Source organism: Bos indicus, chromosome 2 (assembly GCF_029378745.1).
Source record: "Bos indicus isolate NIAB-ARS_2022 breed Sahiwal x Tharparkar chromosome 2, NIAB-ARS_B.indTharparkar_mat_pri_1.0, whole genome shotgun sequence".
Classification (NCBI taxonomy): Eukaryota; Metazoa; Chordata; class Mammalia; order Artiodactyla; family Bovidae; genus Bos; species Bos indicus.
Window position 1 is genome coordinate 61,788,555 of NC_091761.1, and position 22,353 is coordinate 61,810,907.

A 22,353-nucleotide genomic window follows, 5' to 3' on the forward strand; every position below is an offset into this window, starting at 1 on the left:
TGTCAATGCTGTATATTGTCACTAGCTTATTTAACTTATATTTGAGTACATCATGTGAAATGCAGGGCTGGATGAAGCACAAGCTAGAATCAAGATTGCAGGGAGAATTATCAATAACCTCAGATATACAGATGATAGCACCCTTATAGCAGCAAGCAAAGAGGAACTAAAGAGCTTCTTGATGAAAATGAAGGAGGAGAGTGAAAAAGCTGGCTTAAAATTCAACATTCAGAAAAGTAACATCATGGCATCCGGTCCGATTACTTCATGGAAAATAGATGGGACACAATGGAAACAGTGACACTTTATTTTCTTGGACTCCCAAATCACTGCAGATGGTAACTGCAGCCATGAAATTGAAAGACACTTGCTCCTTGGAAGAAAAGCTATGGCAAACCAAGACAACGTATTGAAAAACAGAGACATTACCTTGCCGACAAAGGTCCATCTAGTCAAAGCTATGGTTTTTCCAGTAGTCATGTATGGATATGAGAGTTGGACCATAAAGAAGTCTGAGCGCCAAAGAACCAATGCCTTTTAACTGTGGTGTTGGAGAAGGCTCTTGAGAGTCCCTTGAACTGCAAGGAGATCAAACCAGTCACTGCTAAAGGAAATCAATCCTGAATATTCATTGGAAGGACTGATGCTGAAGCTCTAATACTTTGGCCACCAGATGTGAAGAGCCAACTCATTAGAAAAAACAGTGATGCTGGGAAACATTTAAGGCAGGAGGAGAATGGGACGACAGAGAAGGAGATGGTTGGATGGTATCACTGACACATATTGATATGGCACCACTGACTCATATTGGTATAGCAGATATTAGATATGGTAGTTTTAAAATTGACATGAGTTTGAACAAGCTCCAGGAGATGATGAAGGACAGCGAAGCCTAGCATGTTGCTGTCCACGGGGTCGCAAATAGTCAGACACAACTTAGCGACTGAACCACAATGCTAGAGTGAGTGTGTGCCTACTACGTCACTTCCGTCTTGTCCAACTCTTTGCGACCCTATTGACTGTAGCCTCCCAGGCTTATTTGTCCATAGGATTCTCCTAGCAATAATACAAGGATAAATAATAGTTTACCTTGCCCTCCTCCAGGGATCTTCCTGACCCAGGGATTGAACCCATTTCTCATATGTCTTCTGCTTTGGCAGGTGTGTTCCTTACTACTAGCGCCACCTGGGAAACCCAATACTAGTGTACTGAAGTAAAACAGGATGAAAAGTTTGTGGTCCTTGACTTTATAAAGACAGTCTAATGAGAGAGAAAACAAATGAAAATAATTTTCAATCACAGGAAGTGCATAAAGGAAGTGACCTGATACTAAGGTAAATGTAGGAGAGTCCTATTGGGAAGTACTGCACACAGGCTTGGGGTGGGTGATGTCTGTCAGAGTGGAAAGAAATGAATGGATTTGTGATATGTTTGGGGAATAGTTAATAATTAATCAATTTAATGGGGTTAAAGAAGAAGTAAAAATCAAGAATGAACTCAATTTACTGGTTTGAGTAACTTCATGATTGCACTACTACTGAGAGAGTTGGTCAGGGAGCACACAGTTTGGTAGAGAATAGAAGACTTTGGTTTTGGACATTTAGGCTAGAGATGTCTGTATGTGTGGTCAGACCAGCCAAGATGGCTGTTCTGTTGTGCTCTGCGCCCTGCCTGCTCCACCAGTCACCTATACGCACTTACCTATACCCTATATAGGTAAGTCTATATATAGGTAAGTATAATATATGGGTGAGTATATATATACTTCACCTATACCCTACTTACCTGACTGACCTTCCTGCTTATATTTCGTCTGGCCAGCTAGTGATTGCTTTTATCAAAGAGATCTTGAGGGTGGGCTTCTCTCCTGGTTTCCCAGGTAACTAATACACCCACCAGACATCAATTCCCCACCTAACCCCAGGGAGCAAAGGCTGCTACCTTGTCCTGCCTGCTGTTAACAGCATGTGGTGGGGTACCTCTCCAGGACCCTGCTTTCAGATGTGTAAATGCCCTCATCCATTAAACTGCTGTCTCTGTTGCTAACTCCAGGCTCTTTCTTCGATCTTAAAACTGGGAAAGTGCAGGCCTTATAGGCCTGTGGGGTGCAGCCCAGGACTTTGAGACATCCAAGGTGACCAAGGTAGGTAATTAGATGTAGGAGTCTGAAGCTAAGAGATTATATAATGTATTACCCAGACTATTTGTAGTACCCCTCTAAAAGATTGTCCTTGTCCCCACATCCATTCTTCCAAATTTGACAAGGTAATCTTTGTAAAGTAGTGACTTGGTTAAACTCTAGGAAAGGCTCCCAATTTCTTACAGAATAAAGCCTAAACTCCTTTTTTAATATGGCATAAGGAAACCTCCCTGACCTGACCTATTTTTACTTCTTTACCACTTGTCACAAAGCATCTAATTTTTTAGCTATGCTAAACTGCTTAGGATTCTCTGAAACTTTATGGTTTTGCAAATATGGCCTGTTTCTCTCTAGAATTTCCTTGATTTTCCATCAGCAAACTCCCCTCTTCTTCAAGTTTTGAGTTACATCAAGTATTTAAATAAGGTGTACTGCATTCCAAGCATTTTTTCTAAGTGAAGCCTTCTTTGATTGCTTGCTGCCTCACATGGTTCAACACTCCCACTTATGTGTGGTATTGTTATATGTATTTCTTTCATAGCACTTACTGCATTGTGTTGCAATTATTTGTTTATAACTCTTATTTCCATCTTAGATTTAGCTGGAGTGTAAGGCTCCAATGGCACAAAGTCATCTTTGTTTACCTGGCACCCTCTGCAATGCCTAATACATAAAAGACACTTAACAATTATTTGTTGAATGAATGATTTTAAGAGGCAGTGTTGCATAATAGCAAAATTCAGACTTTACATTAGACCAATCAGAGTTCTAGACTTAATATCACCACTTACTAACTAGTGATAAATGATTAAATATCTCTGAACCTTAGTTTTCTTGTCCTTAATGTGAGGATAATGATAACTTATCTTTGTGAGTTGTTTTGAGAATTATAGATTTTCTAAATTTTCCTAGTGTACTGCCTGACAGATAGAGATCATTCATTAGTGGGAGTTGTTTTGTCTTTCTGAAAACAGTTCCCTGTAGAATGAAAGATTGTAGTGTCCTTGCTTTTAAAGTAATTAGACATTAGATATGGAAATATTAAAGTCCCATCAGTTATTTTAAAAATATGTAATTTTATAGTTTCCTGAACTTGATCTTTTATCATTTTAGAACATGATTCAATTTTATTAACAAAGTGAAAGTGAAGTCGCTCAGTCATGTCCGACTCTTAGCGACCCCATGGACTGCAGCCCACCAGGCTACTCCATCTGTGGGATTTTCCAGGCAAGAGTACTGGAGTGGGTTGCCATTTCCTTCTCCAATGCATGAAAGTGAAAAGTGAAAGTGAAGTCACTCAGTCGTGTTTGACTCTTAGCGATCCCATGGACTGCAGCCTACCAGGCTCCTGCATCCATGGGATTTTCCAGGCAAGAGTACTGGAGTGGGGTGCCATTGCCTTCTCCTTTATTAACAAAATGTGATGTTAATTTATTAAATTTAGTTTGTAACTTACTGACAATCCTTAAATATACCTATCTCAGATAAAACACAAAGCTGAATCTACTTTATTATGAAACTATGAAGTATGGTAAAATATGGAATAGGTACATTTATAAATTCTGATGAAATCTGAAGAGTTTCTAAGATTTGAGTATATGATTTTGTGGGTAATAACTGAAAGTATCTGAGTAGGTCAGTGACATCTTCATAGACTGCCTTTTCAAACTCATATTCAAAGTGCTGTTGTTTTTGTGAGCGTGTGTGTAACTGAGCAGGACCCTGTAGGGCCTTCCCAGGACAGACCCCTCTGTCATATCCTCTGCTTTAGCTCCTGTGTGTTACCTAGATAATAGTCTCTGATGCCCATTTCCTGAGTGGTTTTACAGCGGCTAAAGTGAAAGTGTTAATTGCTCAGTCGTTTCTGACTCTACTGTGTCCATGGAATTCTCCAGGCAAGAATACTGGGGTGGGTAGTCATCCCTTTCTCCAGGGGATCTTCCAGACCCAGGGATCAAATCCACATCTCCTGCATTGCAGGCAGGATCTTTACTGTTCGATTCTTTACAGCTGCTAAAACCCCCACCAACTGGAAGAAATTAACTACTTAATTGTTGACCTTGAGTACATAGCCCCTACAGCCTATAGGTGCCTAAGGATTGATAATGTTAACCCCTGTGACACCACCCTGTTACCACACCTTCAACCAGTCAGAGAATTGTGCACAGCTGATCACATGCCCTGGGATGCCCCTCCCTTTCCTTGCCTTTAAAAATGGTTTGGTGAAACCTTTTGCGGATTTCAGGCTTTTGGAGCACTACACTTTCCTTCATCACAGCCTGGTGTCAGTAGATTGGCTTTACTGCATGTCAGCGTGTGGACCTGAGTTTGTTTTGGTAACTTGTGTTTGCTGGATCTGTGTACTTTAGAGCAGAGTTGTTCAGTAGACTTCCATATTCACCATTTGTGGGAAGTAGCAATTTATTTTAGCTCAATTTGTATTTCCAATAAGGAACTTGGAATTATTTCTGTTAATACATGCTTATTTCTGTACTTGGGAAAGCACTGGTATTACTAGCTTGTAGTCCTCCTCCCTCATCATTGACTACCTGCTTCCTATTATCAGTGGATGGAAGGAGAGGAGGAATGAGTAATCAAATTGCTTGTCATAGGTCACCCAAGATTTATTTAAAATATTTTTACATTTATTTGTGTCCATGTAACCAAATTGCTGTAGTAATTAGGACCATTTCCACTAACAATTTTTGTTTGGGATGAATTTATAAAATTTAGTTACCTAGATTAACTGAACTTGTGTTTACATTTAATTTTACTTATTTGGCAGTACTGGGTCTTAATTGCAACATGTAGGATCTTTAGATTTGGCATGCAGACTCTTAGCTGTGGCATATGGGACCTAAATCCCTAAGCAGGGATTGAACCAGGGCCCCCTGCATTGGCCACTGGACCACCATGGAAAACCCTGAACTTGTTTTTAAATTGAACAGAAGATTTGCTTGATACTATGTAGCCTAGAATTTTCTAATACCTTGATATTCTAACATGAAGCCATATTTAATCCATATTTAATAAACTACCCCCTCTCTAATCTTAATCACTTTGCAAACTGTGTCATTTTCCCTGCTATAACTTGAACTTAGTTTACTTTCTGTCTACCTACACTCTGACTTCTACATTTGAATGCACACCTTAGCTAATCTGGTATGTTAGGTTTTTAGTTCCTCAACTGCCATATTGCTGGTGAACTTTATTTTCACACTAGTTCAGCTATGCACTCCAGTGGTCCCATCTTCTACTGTCTCATCTCTAGGAATTATTCTACCTCTAGACTGTTTAATCATGGTCCCTGTCCTTTGAAGTTTTTTTTTTTTTTTTTTTTAATTTCTTTTTGGCTGTGCTGCAGTGTTCTTGTTGCTGCTCGGGCTTTTCTAGTGGCAAACAGTGGGGGACTACTCTCTAGCTGCGGTGTGCGGGCTTATTGCAGTGACTTCTCTTGTTGCAGAGCATGGGCGTTAAGGAGAGCAGGCTTCAGTGGTTGTGGCCTCTGAGCTCTAGAGCACAGGCTCAGTAGTTGTGGCCCATGGGCTTAGTGGCTCTAAGGTATGTGGGATCTTCCCAGATCAGGGATCAAACCCATGTCCTCTGCATTGGCTGGCTGATTCTTTACCACTGAGCCATCAGGGAAGCTCCTGAAGTTTTAATACAACAAATAATATCAAGTGCATAGTACCGGGCACTGGTCTAGGTGCATGGAATACACCAGAAGCAAAACAGACAAAAATCTATGCCCTTTGGAGAGTTTATAGCCTAGTGGAAAGAGACAAAAACAAACAACAAAAAAAACCCCCAAAAAACCCATAGTATGTAAATTATATAGTGTTTTACAAGTTGATGAGTGTTATCAAGAAAGAAAAACTAGAGCAGGTAAGAGATAAAAGGGAGTTCAATTTTTTTGTCTTAAAAAATTTAAGATATATAGTCACAAGAATGGTACAAATATGCTCTTGACCCAGAATCACATGTTGTTAATGTTTTGTCATATTTACTTTAAAATTCTCTCTCAAAAATATGTAACACTTTATGAATTTGTGTGTCCTTCTTGTGCAGGAGCCATGTGAATGTTCTCTGTATTGTTCTAATTTTACTGTATGTGCTGCCTAAGCAAGCAGAAACATTGTAGTTTTAAATAAGGTGGTCAAGTTAAGTGTTCGCTGAGAGATTGGCATTTTAGGAAAGTCTAGAAGTCAAAAAGGGAAGTAGCCATGCAAAGAGGAAGCAGTGAGAGATGGGGATGAGGAGAGGTATAGGCAGATGGACCAGCTGGTATGGAGTCCAAAGCAGAAACGTGTAAGAACATAAGTTTGATAGGAAAAAGTGAGGTGGGAGGTAATAGGAGAAGGGTGCAGAGTGTAGAAGGGCTTGTAAACTATTAACAGAGATTTTATCCAGGTAAAATCAGGAGTCACCAAGGAGTTCTGAGAAGTAATGTGATCAGATTTACTTTGTAAAAGTATTTATTTCACTGACTGCTGAATTGAGAGGAGCACAGTGGCATCTGGAGTATCAAGCTGTTGCAAGAATTCAGGCTTAGAGGTAACAGGATGGTGGCTCAGATCAGGCGAGTAGATGTGGAGGTGGTACGAAATGGTGGGATTCAGGATATGTTTTGAATGTAGAGCCAACAGGAGATGGTGGTGGATTGGATGTGCACTGTGAGGCAAAGTGTGAAGTCTAGGAATTAGTGTGAGTAACTGGCAAGATGGGATGGGGAAGACCCTTGATGGCGTATGATTTGAGAGAAAGATCTAGAGTTCATTTTGGTCAGAGTAAGTTTGAGATGTCTGTTAGACTTCTAGGTAAATATGTCTGGTTGAATATGCAAACAAATCTGAAGTTAAGAAGAGGTCTGATCTTTGCATATGCGTATGGGAGTCATTTGGAGAAGGCAATGGCACCCCACTCCAGTACTCTTGCTTGGAAAATCCCACGGACAGAGGAGCTGTTAGGCTGTAATCCATGGGGTCGCTAAGAGTCGGACACAACTGAGTGACTTCACTTTCACTTTTCACTTTCATGCATTGGAGAAGGAAATGGCAGCCTACTCCAGTGTTCTTGCCTGGAGAATCCCAGGGACGGGGGAACCTAGTGGGCTGCCATCTATGGGGTCGCACAGAGTCGGGGTCGCACAGAGTCGGACACGACTGAAGTGACTTAGCACAGCATAGCATAGCATAGCATATGGGAGTCATTGGCATAGAGGTAGTATTTAAAGCCATGAAACTAATGAGATCTCTAAAGGAGAGAGCAGAAGATGCTAAAACCTGAGCCCTGGTACTCTCTAAGAAGACAGGAAGATGAGGAAAAGGGAAAAGTTTAGACCAAGAAGGAATGATACATGATAAAATCCATGAGGGTATCAGTTCAGTTCAGTTGCTCTGTCGTGTCCGACTCTTTGCGACCCCATGAATCGTAGCACACCAGGCCTCCCTGTCCATCACCAACTCCCGGAGTTCACTCAAACTCATGTCCATTGAGTTGGTGATGCCATCCAGCCATCTCATCCTCTGTCGTCTCCTTCTCCTCCTGCCCCCAATCCCTCCCAGCATCAGGGTCTTTTCCAATGAGTCAGCTCTTCACATGAGGTGGCCAAAGTACTGGAGTTTCAGCTTTAGCATCATTCCTTCCAAAGAACACCCAGGGCTGATCTCCTTCAGAATGGACTGGTTGGATCTCCTTGCAGTCCAAGGGACTCTCAAGAGTCTTCTCCAACACCACAATTCAAAAGCATCAATTCTTCGGTGCTCAGCCTTCTTCACAGTCCAACTCTCACATCCATACATGACCACAGGAAAAACCATAGCCTTGACTAGACGAACCTTTGTTGGCAAAGTAATGTCTCTGCTTTTGAATATGCTATCTAGGTTGGTCGTAACTTTCCTTCCAAGGAGTAAGCGTCATTTAATTTCATGGCTGCAGTCACCATCTGCAGTGATTTTGGAGCCCCCAAAAATAAAGTCTGACACTGTTTCCCCATCTATTTCCCAGGAAGTGATGGGACCAGATGCCATGATCTTCGTTTTCTGAATGTTGAGCTTTAAGCCAACTTTTTCACTCTCCTCTTTCACTTTCATCAAGAGGCTTTTTAGTTCCTCTTCACTTTCTGCCATAAGGGTGGTGTCATCTGCATATCTGAGCTTATTGATATTTCTCCAGGCAATCTTGATTACAGCTTGTGCTTCTTCCAGCCCAGCATTTCTCATGATGTACTCCGCATAGAAGTTAAATAAGCAGAGTGACAATATACAGCCTTGACGTACTCCTTTTCCTATTTGGAACCAGTCTGTTGTTCCATGTCCAATTCTAACTGTTGCTTCCTGACCTGCATATAGGTTTCTCAAGAGGCAGGTCAGGTGGTCTGTGGTATTCCCATCTCTTTCAGAATCTTCCACAGTTTATTGTGATCCACACAGTCAAAGGCTTTGGCATAGTCAATAAAGCAGAAATAGATCTTTTTCTGGAACTCTCTTGCTTTTTCCATGATCCAGTGGATGTTGGCAGTTTGATCTCTGGTTCCTCTGCCTTTTCTAAAACCAGCTTGAACATCTGCAAGTTCACGGTTCACATATTGCTGAAGCCTGGCTTGGAGAATTTTGAGCATTACTTTACTAGCGTGTGAGATGAGTGCAATTGTGTGGTAGTTTGAGCATTCTTTGGCATTGCCTTTCTTTGAGGTTGGAATGAAAACTGACCTTTTCCAGTCCTGTGGCCACTGGTGAGGTTGCCAAATTTGCTGGCATATTGAGTGCAGCACTTTCACAGCATCATCTTTCAGGATTTGAAATAGCTCAACTGGAATTCCATCACCTCCACTAGCTTTGTTCGTAGTGATGCTTTCTAAGGCCCACTTGACTTCACATTCCAGGATGTCTGGCACTAGGTAGTGATCACACCATCGTGATTTTCTCAGTCGTGAAGATCTTTTTTGTACAGTTCTTCTGTGTATTCTTGCCACCTCTTCTTAATATCTTCTGCTTCTGTTAGGTCCATACCATTTTTGTCCTTTATCTTGCCCATCTTTGCATGAAATGTTCCCTTGGTATCTCTCATTTTCTTGAAGAGATCTCTAGTCTTTCCCATTCTGTTGTTTTCCTCTATTTCTTTGCATTGATCACTGAGGAAGGCTTTCTTATCTCTTTTTGCTAGTCTTTGGAACTCTGCATTCAGATGCTTATATCTTTCCTTTTCTCCTTTGCTTTTCACTTCTCTTCTTTTCACAGCTGTTTGTAAGGCCTCCTCAGACAACCATTTTGCTTTTTTGAATTTCTTTTCAATGGGGATGGTCTTGATCCCTGTCTCTTGTACAATGTCACGAACCTCCGTCCATAGTTCATCAGGCATTCTGTCTATCAGATCTAGTCCCTGAAATCTATTTCTCACTTCCACTGTATAATCATAAGGGATTTGATTTAGGTCATACCTGAATGGTCTAGTGGTTTTCCCTACTTTCTTCAATTTAAGTCTGAATTTGGCAATAAGGAGTTCATGATCTGAGCCACAGTCAGCTCCCGGTCTTGTTTTGCTGACTGTATGGAGCTTCTCCATCTTTGGCTGCAAAGAATATAATCAGTCTGATTTCAGAACAGTGTTGCAGAATTTAAATGAAAAAAAAAAAGTGATTTAATGAAGGGGGAATGATTTACTGATATTAAGATGTGAAATGAGAATTCCTTCATTCTCTCTTCCTTTTATTTCCAATTCATTTCCTTTATACTTTTTTTTAAAAGATATTTATTTTTATTTACTTATTTGACTGTACCAGGTCTAAGTTGTGGCATGCGAGATCTAATTCTCTGACCGTGGATCAAACCTGGGTCCCCTGAATTGGAAGCATGGAGTCTTAGCCACTGAACCAAGAAAGTCCTTTGTATAAACTTATCTGGTTATTGTGTATTTGTTCTTCAGCTCTCAGCCTTGATGTGTATATCTGTTAAGAAGCCTTCCAAAACCCCAAATCTGAACACTGTCCCTCTTATATGTTCCACTAACATCTGCCTGGTACATTCCCTGTAGTGTTTCTTGAAAAATGCATGTGTTCTATGTTATATCCAGAGCCTTCTGCAGTGTCTGCTCCACAGAAACATGCAAGTATTTTTTTGTTGTTGAATACATGAAAAAAATGAAATTCATTAAGTGAATATTTTTTAACTGTAATTCTTTACAGAGCAAATATTCTATTTAAAATAGATATTTTCCCCTGGATTTAGCCCTGAGGCAGAGATGGACCATTCTTGTGTTGAAAAGAGAGTAAAGACCCAGATGTATTACCTCAGCTGTTAGCTACATGATCCTGTTTTATCTTTTTGGTCCTCATTATCCCAAACTTTCAGATTAATCGTTACATGTTAAGCCAGTGTGTTTGCTTTCCAGCTTTTAAAACTGAAGTTTTAATTTTGAAGTCTGTAAATTCATAGCTGTTGGGAGAAATAATGCAAAGAAATAATGGAGGTACAATCCTGTGTGCTTTACCCAGTTTCCTGAAATGGTAATATCTTGTAAAATTGTAATACGGTATCACCACCAGGGTATTGACACCATCAAGATGGAGAACATCTCCATCTCATAGGGGTCCCTCATGTTGCCTTTCTAGAGTCACAATCTGCTCTTTCTTTTCCCCACCTTAACCCTTGGCAACTACTAATCTCTTCTCCATTTCTACAATTTTGTCATTTGAAGAATGTTACATAAATGGAGTCAAAGAAATGTAACCTTTTGACATTGACTTTCTCAGCAGCACAGTTCTCTGGAGATTCCTCCATATTGTTGTGTGTGTCAGTTGTGCCTTTTTTTTTTTTTGGCTGACTAGTATTTCATGATATGTATGTACCAGTTTGTTTAACCGTTTACCTCATAGAATGGTCCATTCCAGTTAGGTTGGTTTGAGGTTTTGACTATAATAACTAAAGCTACTGTAAACATTCACATTTAGGTATAGTCGTAAGTTTTATGTAGACGTAAGTTTTGACATTTTTCCTCTAGGGTAAATGCCCAGGAGTACAGTTGCTGAATCATATGATAGTTGCATGTATAGTTATTGAAGAAATTATCAGATTATCAGTATTTTTCTAAGTGACTGTATATATACTCCATTGAGGCATATATCAAGACAGGAATTGCTTATTTGATAGATTGATTTTGTTTGTGTTTTAAATCTTTGGATGAGACTTTCCCTCATTTCAGGCTTTGTAGCCATACAAACATCTAGTCCTATCACTTCATGGCAAATAGATGGGGAAACAATGGAAACAGTGACAGACTTTATTTGCTTGGGCTCCAAAATCACTGCAGATGGTGACTGTAGCCACAAAATTAAAAGATGCTTGCTCCTTGGAAGAAAAGCCATGACAAACCTAGACAGCATATTAAAAAGCAGAGATATTACTTTGCCGACAAAGGTCCATCTAGTCAAAGCTAAGGTTTTTCTAGTAGTCATGTATGCATTTGAGAGTTGGACCATAAAAAAGGCTGAGTGCCAAAGAATCGATGTTTTTGAACTGTGGTGTTAGAGAAGACTCTTGAAAGTCCCTTGGACTGCAAGGAGTTCCAACCAGTCCATCCTAAAGGAGATCAGTCCTGAATATTCATTGGAAGGACTGATGTTGAAGCTGAAACTCCAATACTTTGGCTACCTGGTGTGAAGAACTGACCCATTGGAAAAGACCCTGATGCTGGGAAAGATTGAAGGCAGGAGGAAAAGGGGACAACAGAGGATGAGATGGTTGGATGGCATCACCGACTTCATGGACATGAATTTGAGCAAGCTCCAGGAGTTAATGATAGACAGGGAAGCCTGGCGTGCTGCAATCCGTGGGATCACAAAGAGTTGGACACAACTGAGTGACTGAACTGAACTAAAACTTGTATTTGAATCCTGGCTTTCTTATCCACCATGTTATAGTTTACTCATTAGTGAATATGAAAGTGAAAGTCACTCAGTCAAATCCGACTCTTTGTGACCCCATGGACTATACAGTCCATGGAATTCTCCAGGCCAGAACACTGGAGTGGGTAGCCTTTCTCTTCTCCAGGGGATCTTCCCAACCCAGGGATTGAGCCCAGGTCTCCCACATTGCAAGTGGATTCTTTACCAGCTGAGCCACAAGGGAAGCCCAAGAATACTGGAGTGGGTAGCCTATCCCTTCTCCAGCTGATCTTCCCACCCCAAGAATTGAACCCGGGTCTCCTGCATTGCAGGCAGATTCTTTACCAACTGAACTATACTTATTTCATAGGGTTCTTAGCAGAATTACATGAGATAGCATATGTTCAAGTTCTTGGCACAAAACAGACACTCCAGAAATATTCTTTCCCCACCTTCAGAATTAAAGAAAGAAATAAAGAAAGGAAGTGAAGTCACTCAACGTGTTGAACTCTTCGCGACCTTGTGGGCTGTAGCCCACCAGGCTCCTCTGTCCATGGGATTCTCCAGGCAAGAATACTGGAGTGGGTTGCCATTTCCTTCTCCAGGGGATCTTTCCAACCCAGGGATCGAACCCTGGTCTCCTGCATTGCAGGCAGATGCTTTATCCTCTGAGCCACCAGGGAAGCCCCAGGGCCAATTTTCACTGTTTGTGTTGTTTCAGTGGCATAAGCATCATCTGAAGAGTTTGTTGATACTCTTATCAGTTCCAATCTAGTAACAGGGTTATCAGTTCTTTGTTTTACACATTCTTTTAAAGAAATCTTTTATAGTTTCCATACACAGGTCTGTGCATCCTTTTTTAGATTTATTTCTGATCTTTGAATTTCTTGATGTTTTTAAGAATGGTATCAATTTTAACATTTTATTTTCTCATTTTTACCTATGAAGAGAAACATAAGGGATTCTGTATATTGGTCATCTATTCATCTACTTTACTAAATTTGCTTATAAATTTCCTAGTAGATTATTTTTATTCTCTGTGCATAATCCTATGTCATGTGTGAATTAACAATTTTTTTTCTCCTCTTTTGCCTTATTCAATTGATTTCCATTGTTAAATAAAACTTGAGATAGTAAGCATTTTTGTGACTTTTCTGACCTTGCAAGGAAAGCTGTCAATATTTTACCTTAAGATGTTCACTGAAGGTTTTTGGTAAAATCTTTTCATCATATGAAGTGTCTTCTTCTGTTTTTCCTGTGTCAGGGAGCTTTTCCTCTGAACAGATCTTTAATTTTATCAAATGCTTCTCTCCCTGTACCATTAAGATTACCATATAAATTTTCTTCTTTATTTTTTTATTCTTGAAAATTACATTGATTGAGGTTTTTACAATGCTGTTTTTTTTAAAAAGCAGCCTAATTGAGATAAAATTCACCCAAAAATAAAATCAAAATTCATTCATTTTACAGTTCTGTGGGTTTTGATATATTCAGAGTTGTAGGACCATTATCATGATCTAATTTTTTAATATTTTCTTCACTCTAAAAAGAAACCCAGTAATCATTTGATGTTGCTCTTTATTCTGCTACCCTGTATTCCTACCCTCCTCACACTCCCCTGACTCCTGCCCTAGGTAACCACTCATTTACTTTCTGTCTCTATGGATTTGCTTCTTCTAGATTTTTCGTAAAAATGGAATCACACAGTATGTGGTTCTTTGTGACTGGCTTTTGTCACTTAGCATGTTTTCAAGATTCATCCCATGTTGTAGCATGTATTAATATTTTATTCATTTTTTACTGTCAAATAATATTCCATTGCATGGATATACTATATTTTCTTTATCAGTTCATCAGTTGATAAACATTTAGGTTTTTATTTTTTAACTATCATGAATAATGCTGCTATGAAAGTTTGTATGTGAATTTTTATGTAGATGTATATTTTCATTTATCTTGGGTGTATACCTAGAGGTAGAATTTGCAGGTTTGATAGCAATTATGTTTCACATTTGATGAACTGCTATATTGATTTTCACAATGATTACACTTGTATACATTTCTACAATCAGTGTTTGAGGGTTCTAATTTTCTCCACACTTTGCCAAACTTCTTGTCATCTATCTTTTTTACATTAGCCATCCTAATAAGTATAAAGTGATGTTTTGCTGTGGTCCTAATTTGCCATTTTCTTAATATTCATGATGTTGAATGTTGTTCTGTGTGCTTATTGGCCATTTGTGTATCTTCTTTGGAGAAATGTCTATTCAGATCTTTTGCCCGTTTAAAAATTGTGTTGTCTTTTTTTTTTTCATTGAGTTATAATTGTTCTTTGTATATTCTAGATTTAAGTCCCTTGTTAGATATAGTTTGCAGATCGTTTCTCCCTTTTTGTGGATTGCCCTCACTTTTTGGATGGTATTATTTGCAACACCAAAGTTTTAAATTTTGGTGAAATCTATTTTATCTATTCTTCTTTGCTTTTATTTTTGGCATTGTATCTAAGAAACCATTGCATAACTCACGGTCACCAAGATTTATTCTTATGCTTTCTTTTAACAGTTTTTTAGTTTTAGCCCTTGATCATTTTTACTTATATTGTGTATGGTGTGAGTTAGGGGTCTGGTTTCACTTTTATATGTGAATATGAACATCTGGTTGTCCCAGCACTATTTCTTGAAAAGATTATTCATTTTCTCTTGAATTATTCTGATACCCTTGTCAAAAATCAGTTGACTCTTAAGTGTTTAATTATGGACTCTGAATTCTAATCCATTGTTCTGTCTATCATTATGCTAGTACTACACTGACTTCATTATGTGGCTTCATAGTAAGTTTTACAACCAAGAAGTATTAGTACTTCTTTTAGAAAGATAGTATAAATGGGAAAGGGCTTTCGAAAAGTGTTTTTGAGTATTAAGTAAACATTCCTTTTCTATTAATTAGATTGTACTGCTACATTTTTAAGTTCCTTATGCATTCAGGTACCTATTTGAATTATCAGTGAGCCAACTCATAATTTTAGTTTAATTTTTTCTAAACATTGCTGTACTGTTTCAGAGTTCTTCCATCTTCATATTGAATAATTATTTTTTCTCTTGTTACTCTATTAGAACAGTTTTTTATTAAGATTATTTTAGTTTCATTGTTTATTTTTACTAATAACAGTGCCTGATTCAGTCCTCATAAAAGTTGCAATGTGACCTCAACATAGTGGATTTTTTTTGTGTGTGGAGTATTTGTTAAATTTTTTTTACAATATTAAAAAGCAAAGATAATAGGTAGTAAAATGATTTTTGTGTATTTTTCTTAGCTTCTTGCCAGTGTCCATCACTAAAACATGGTATCCCTTGTGCCACTTACCCTAAAGGTTTCTAAGCCTCTATTCCTTCTGGAAAGTGGACATGACTCTTTATGCTGCTACTGCCCTTACCAGAGTAAATTTCACTTAATTCCAATGTTTTTGAATTTTTACTTTCTAGGTTAAAGACTGAAATGGGTATATCTGATTAGCAAAATCTATAAGTGTAAGGCAAGTTGGGAGAGCAAGAATCTGTAATTTCCAGCTTTATTTTTGGAAGGTGATATCTGACTCCCACTCATATATGTAATGTAAGGAAATTTCTAAATATAGCAGGGGTCCCAGATATTGGGTGGCTGCAAAAAATGATACAGGTTTACTATCCCAAGTTGACTCCCAGTATGTATCTACCCTTGTTCTCTCCCTAGAGTTCCAGATTGATATATTTTCAAGTCTGTTTGACATATCCACTTCATATCTTGTGATCATCTCTAACTGTATATATTCCTAAAAGATCTGTTGATTTTTTTTTTCTTCCCAATCTATTTGTTCGTTAGCCTTTTAAGTAACTTGTGCAGCCTAACTCCATTACACTAAACATACATCTTGATTTCACATTTCCCTCATTCTCCCCATGTACTCCATCAGCAAGTCCTATTAGCTTTACCTCTAAGAGATTTCCTAAATCTCCATAGTTCCATTGTTAAGATGATTTTTGCCATGTGCTTTGCAGCATGATAAAGAGCTTCATGCTTTCCCTCCTTTTGAGCCATTTTTCTATTCTTTATTCAGAGTTTTGTTATTATTGCTGACAAGGTACTGGGGATACTGACTCAGTGTTGCTTCTGAGAACAGGTCTGAGTTATAAATCACCTCTAAATTCAGGCAGTATGGGCTTTGTGGACTGGCCAAGTCCAATAAGAACATTTCTCCCTGCCTTTCTATTGACAGCTTTATCCTCATCTGGTAGTTTTTGCACTATAAGTCAGATTGTGTTCCTGCCCTGCTTAAAACTTTCCAGTGATTGCTATCCAATACAACTTTCAGTGAAGAATAAGTGTTCTGTGTATGTGAACCATTCAGTATGATAGCCACTAGCCATATGTGGCTGTTGAGAATTGAAACATGGTGGATGGAGCTGAAGAATTTAATTTTTTATTTTAATTACATTTAAATAGCTTTATCTGCTTAATAGTATATTTGGCAACACATCTCCATCGACTTACCTTCATTCTTAAAGTGGAATCCAAAGTCTTTATGACAGCCTTCTGTGATTTGACATTTGCTTATCTCCATAGCTTCATCTCATGCCATTCTGTCCCTTGGTTTAACCTCATTGGCCTGCTTTCTGTTTCTAGAAATCACTAAACCCTTTCTCAAATTAGGGTCGTTTCACTCATTCTGTTCACCTGGAGTGCTCTTCTATCAACTCTGAACCTGACTGGTTCTTTCACATCCTTTAAACTGTAGAGCAAGCATCACCTAAGAGTGGACTTTCCCAGTCAGCTTGCCTAAAGTAGCTATTACCCTCTTAAGGTCCTTCATAATACTGGTACTGCTGCTGCTGCTAAGTCGATTCAGTTGTGTCCGACTCTGTGCGACCCCAAAGACAGCAGCCCACCAGGCTCCCCCGTCCTGGGATTCTCCAGGCAAGAACACTGGAGTGGGTTGCCATTGCCTTCTCCAATGCATGAAAGTGAAAAGTGAAAGTGAAGTCGATCAGTCGTGTCTGACTCTTAGCAACCCCATGGACTGCAGCCTACCAGGCTCCTCCACCCATGGGATTTTCCAGGCAAGAGGACTGGAGTGGGGTGCCATTGCCTTCTCCGAATACTGGTACTATATACTGTAATTAATCTCCTTGTTTATTTGTTTAATTTCAGTCTACCCCTCAAGAATGTAAGCTCTGTGGGGGTGTGATCCTTGCTTCTCTAGATTGTGGCATGTTGTACCTATTTGTTAATAATATATGTCAAATTTTTGATATTCTTAAACATTATACACAGAGATTAATTACTTTTTTAGGGGAGTGGGAGGCTAAAGTTTAAAAGTCTGCAAGTAATTGATAATTAAAGCAAATTTGTTTTTAAAATGAAATGAGGTTATAAATAGATGAAAGTTGCAATCTAAATACAAAGTGTCATATTAAAGAAGCTTTATAGTTCAGTGATTTAATAGGATTTTTTTCTTGCAGAGTTCTAAGAATTTGAAGATATATGAAATTTTTATGTTAGAAAATTAAAACTATATCTGTGGAAACCCACTGGTGAGAAAGGTGCTAATCAGGCTGTGTTTATACTGTGGATTCAAGTGGTTAAAGAATTCATTTTAATATTAAAAATAAATCTCATTTAAAAATATTGAGCTAATTTAATAATTATAAATTTGGAGTTAGTGTCTTTGTATCTTACCATTTTTAAAGTGCAATTTAGGAAATTCCCTGGGGGTCCAGTGGTTACAACTCTCCACTTTGACCGCTGAGAGCCCAAGTTCCATCCATCAGGGAAACAAGATGCCACAAGCCACATGGTAGGCCCAAATAAATAAATAAATAAATGATAAAATTGAATTTGACTTCATTCTTAGAAAATCTGGTATAATGTGAAGATGAGTATCTACAAAAGGATCAACTATAAAAGGAATTTCATATTTCTGTAACAAATTCATTCCTTATTTTAAAAATAATATATCTCATTATATATTTCTAGTTGATTTATAACTTTTCAGTAATACATTTATTGCTTATAACAGGGGTTATTGCTACATTATGGCTCAACTATTAATAGAAGTATAAATGAAATAGAAAATGCTGGTCCCTAGACAGTGGAACAAGTAATTGCTTTTGGATTCAGTGCTTTGTATTTTCTTAATTGCTTATTCTGAGAACATGATTTAACCAGTTTATATCTGGTATATCAAGACTACTAATAAGTACTTTACTATTATTATTTATCTTTAATTTTCTAATACACTTAGTAATATCTATTTCCTTCACCCCTTCCCTTGTGATTTTTGTTTTGTTTTGTTTTTAGGATCATCATGTCCAGAGGTCATAACATAAAAAAGTCTCTTACACCTCAAATTTCTTGTTCGACAAGTGAATCTTATAAACAGCTGGATTTTTTGCCTGACAAACTAAGAGCAAAGCTACTTCCTTTCCAGAAAGATGGCATCACTTTTGCCCTGAGAAGAGATGGCAGGTAAGTACTTTTTTCAAGACATGGTAAAATGATAAATCTGTCATGTGTGTTTATGTGTGTGTGTGTATAATTTTTTCATTGTTGTTCAGTAGCGAAGAGTCAGATGTGACTGAGCGACTAAACAACAATGAAAAAAATTTTTTGTGTATACACAGTCTGTCTTCCCATTGATTTGATTTTTTTTTTTTTTTTTTTTTTACTGGATCATGAAATAATAGCTAGATCCTGAATAAGTAGAAACAAAAGCTTTAGAGGACATTTTTGGGTTAACTGGGAAAACTTCAACTGGACTCTATTAGAGTGATGTTATCAAATTATAGATAGTGATAGTGTTATAGTTGAACAGAATAATGTTTTTGTTCCTGGGAAATGCATGATAAAGAATTTGGGGATAAAGAATCCTGCTATCTAAAGCCTATCTTCTACATTTTCCCAAAAAGGAAAGGCGTGTATTTGTTTAGAGAAACTCTGAGGGGTCAGCCAAAATATTAACACTGTGAACATTTGAGTGGTATTATAGTGTGTTCATCATATTACTCTTTTTGACTTTTACATGAGAAAAAAGTCCAAAAAACAGAAATGGATGTGTTTTTCATGCCTTAATAAATCATCTGTCTTTTATCTGTATCTGATTTTATTTTTCTCTTTGTCTTTGGAGTACTACAGTTGCACTATAATTTATTCTATATGATTTGCTTTTTATTTATCCTGGTTGGTATTTTACATTTTTAATGTGGGATTTGTGTCATGTTGATTCTGGGAAATTTTCAGTCTTCAAATATCAATTCTTACTCATTCTCTTCAGTATCTTCTGCTACTCCAGTTAGACTTATACTTGACCTTTTCTCTTTGTCCTATGCTTCCATTAATGTCTCATTATCTGTGTTACATTATGGTTGTTTTTAAAAATCTCTCATATATATGACTGAACTGTTCTAATCTATTTACTCACATATTCAGTTTTTAAAGAACTTTTTAAATGATGAATAAAGTATATGGAAAAGCATGTGCAGATCATAAACATACAACTTGAAGATACCCATTCACCAAAATCACAAAGTAGAACATTACCCGCATCCCAGAAACCTTCCTTTTGCCCTCTCACAATCCCTACTGGCTGCCTCCTTTCCAAATGTAATCACCATCCTGACTTATTATGCCACACATTACTTTTACATGTTCAACTGTATTATTGTAATCATCCAATGGACATAAGTTTGGGTAAACTCCGGGGGTTGGCTATGGACGGGGAGGCCTGGAGTGCCGCAGTCAATGAGGTTGCAGAGTCGGACATGACTGAGCAACTGAACTGGACTGAATCATCAATTTGTACTCTTTTGTGTCTGACTTTTCTCATTCACCATCAATGCAAGATCCTTCAGTATTGTTGCATGTAGTTGTAATTGGTTCATTCCCATTGCTATATAAAATTCCATTGGGTAAATATACCATAATTTATTTATTCATTGTACTGTTGATGAGCACTTGGGTTGTTTCTAGTTTGAGGCTTTTAAAGATAACAGTGCTGTGAACATTCTTAGACTATTGGTAAAAATATATACACATTTTTATTGTGCATATACCAAGAAGAGGAATCATTGGGTTATAAATATGCATATATTCCACTAAGTAGATGCCACCTGTGTTAATCTGTCAGTACTATCAAAATGAAGTATTGACTGGGGTTGGGGGATGGTTAAACAACTGAAACTTACTATTTTCACAGTTCTTGAGTCTAGAATTCCAAAATCAAGATGTTGGCAGAGTTGATTGCTTCTCAGAACTGTGAGAGGAAGATCTGTTCAGGTCTCTCTTCTTGGCTTTGTGTTGGCTGTCTTCTTCCAATGTCTTTTCACATCATCTTCCTTCTATTTGTGTCAAAAATTTCCCATCTTATAAAGACATCAGTTGTAATTGGATTCAGGCCCACCTTAAATGACCGGATTACATAGGCAGTGACTCTGTTTCCAAATCAGTTCACATTTTGGGGGACTGGGTGCTAAGACTTCAACATATGAATTTTGGGGTTACAGTTCAACCCATAACTTGACCATACATTTTTCAAAGTGGTTTTACCGATTTATACTTGTGTCCCCAGTGTGTAAGAGTTCCATTTGTACCACCAATACCTCGTTTTGCTTACCTGTAATTTCATTTTAGGTTCTTGTAGGAATATAGTGATATCCACTGAATTTTCATGTACATTTTTCTGATGGTAAACGAAGCTTGACAGCTTTTCATAATGCTTATTAGCCGTTTGGCTATCCTCTTCTGTTAAGTGCTTGTTCGTGTCTTATCCATTTTTCTACTGGGTTATCTGCCTGCCTTTTTCTTACCGTTTTGTAGAGACTTATCAGATTATATTCTGGATGAGTCTTTTGTCAGGTATCTGTGTTGCAAATGATTTTTCTCAGGCTATGGCTTGCCTTTACACTCTCTTAATGATGCCTTGATAAGCAGACATTCTCAAATTTAATTTCCTGTTAAATATTCTTTACTGGTATTGTGTTTTATGGCTGACACTGTTTGTGTCCTATTTAAGAAATCTTTGTCTACTATAAGGTTGTGAAGATACTTTCCTGTGTTTTCGTCTAAAAACTTCTTTGTCTTACGTTTTTACATTTAGAATGACAATCTACTTGTTTTTTTTGTTGGTTTGCTTGGCTGCTTGACTTGCGGGAGCTTCAATCCCTGGACCAGGGATTGAAGCCAGGCCCTGGGCAATGAAAGCTCGGAGCCCCAATCACTGGACTGCCAGGGAATTCCCTGCAGTCTACTTGGAATTGATTTTTATATATGGTGTAAGGCAGTGGCCCCAACCTTTTTTGGCACCAGGGACCAGTGTCATGGAGGACAGTTTTTCCACAGAACATGGTGGTAGGGGGAGGGAATGATTTGGGGATGATTCAAGAGCCCTGCATTTGTTGTGCACTTTATTTCTATTATTATTACATCAACTCCACATCAGATCATATAGGCATTAAATCCCAGAGGTTGGGGACCCTAGGTGTAAGGTAGAGGTGATGGTGGATTAATAGGTCATTTATTTATTTAATTTTTTATATATGAACATAAAATTGCACTATCACAATTTATTAAAAAGACCAGCTTTCCCCCACTGCACTAGAGTGTCACATTTGTTATAAATCAAGTAATTCTATGTGTATCTCTCTATTATAAGTGCTGTTGAATAGAACTTTCTGCCATGATGGAAATGTTAGTATATGTACTATTCAATTTAATAGCTGGCTGCTGAGATGTTGAAATATGGCAAGTGCTCAAAAGGACTGAATTTTTTATTTTAACTAATTTTAATTTATTTAAATAGCTACATATGTTTAGTGGCTACCATATGGGACTGTGTAGGTGTAGATTCTTTTTTCTGTTTGAACGATTGCCAATCTTCGTGACAGTACCATACTTCTTAATTACTATAACTTTATAATAGATATTTTAGTATAAGTTTTTCAACCCTGTTCTTTTTTTCAAAATTGCTTTTTCTATTGTTGACTTTCTGCATTGCCCTTAAATTCTACAACTCATTATTCAGTTTTCACAAAAAAGTTGCTAGGATCATGAATAGGATTGTTTTGCATATATAGGTCAGTTTGCAGAGATTTGATATCTTTACAATAGAGAGTATTTTAATCCATGAATGTGAATTATTCTTCCATCTCTTTACTTTCACCTCAATTATTATATCATCTTCCCCTTATTTAATTTCTGTTTCAATAAAGTATTTTGAGTTCTTTTGTTCATTGTTGTGTTATTGTTTATTGGCTACACTATGCACGGCTTCTGGGATTTTAGTTTCCGGGTGAGGGGTCAAACT

At 37.8% G+C, this 22,353-nt stretch overlaps 1 protein-coding gene and 1 non-coding gene across 6 annotated transcripts in view; one reads left to right on the forward strand and one right to left on the reverse strand.

Moving 5' to 3' along the window:
- The window catches only part of ZRANB3 (zinc finger RANBP2-type containing 3), a 305,162-nt gene that overhangs the window by 12,820 nt on the left and 269,989 nt on the right, over positions 1-22,353 (forward strand). For 3 of the 5 annotated variants that reach the window (XM_070768553.1, XM_070768566.1, XM_070768548.1), the window contains exon 2: positions 18,354-18,521. In XM_070768553.1, coding sequence (XP_070624654.1) covers positions 18,361-18,521 — 161 coding nt within the window. In that variant the 5' untranslated portion in view covers positions 18,354-18,360. Of the gene's footprint in view, positions 1-18,353; positions 18,522-22,353 lie in introns of those variants that run through there. The other 2 variants (XM_070768569.1, XM_070768561.1) reach the window with 2 other exon arrangements.
- Positions 6,164-6,266, reverse strand: LOC139179030 (U6 spliceosomal RNA). Its single transcript, XR_011563464.1, has one exon. It is a non-coding gene; the product is annotated as a U6 spliceosomal RNA (small nuclear RNA).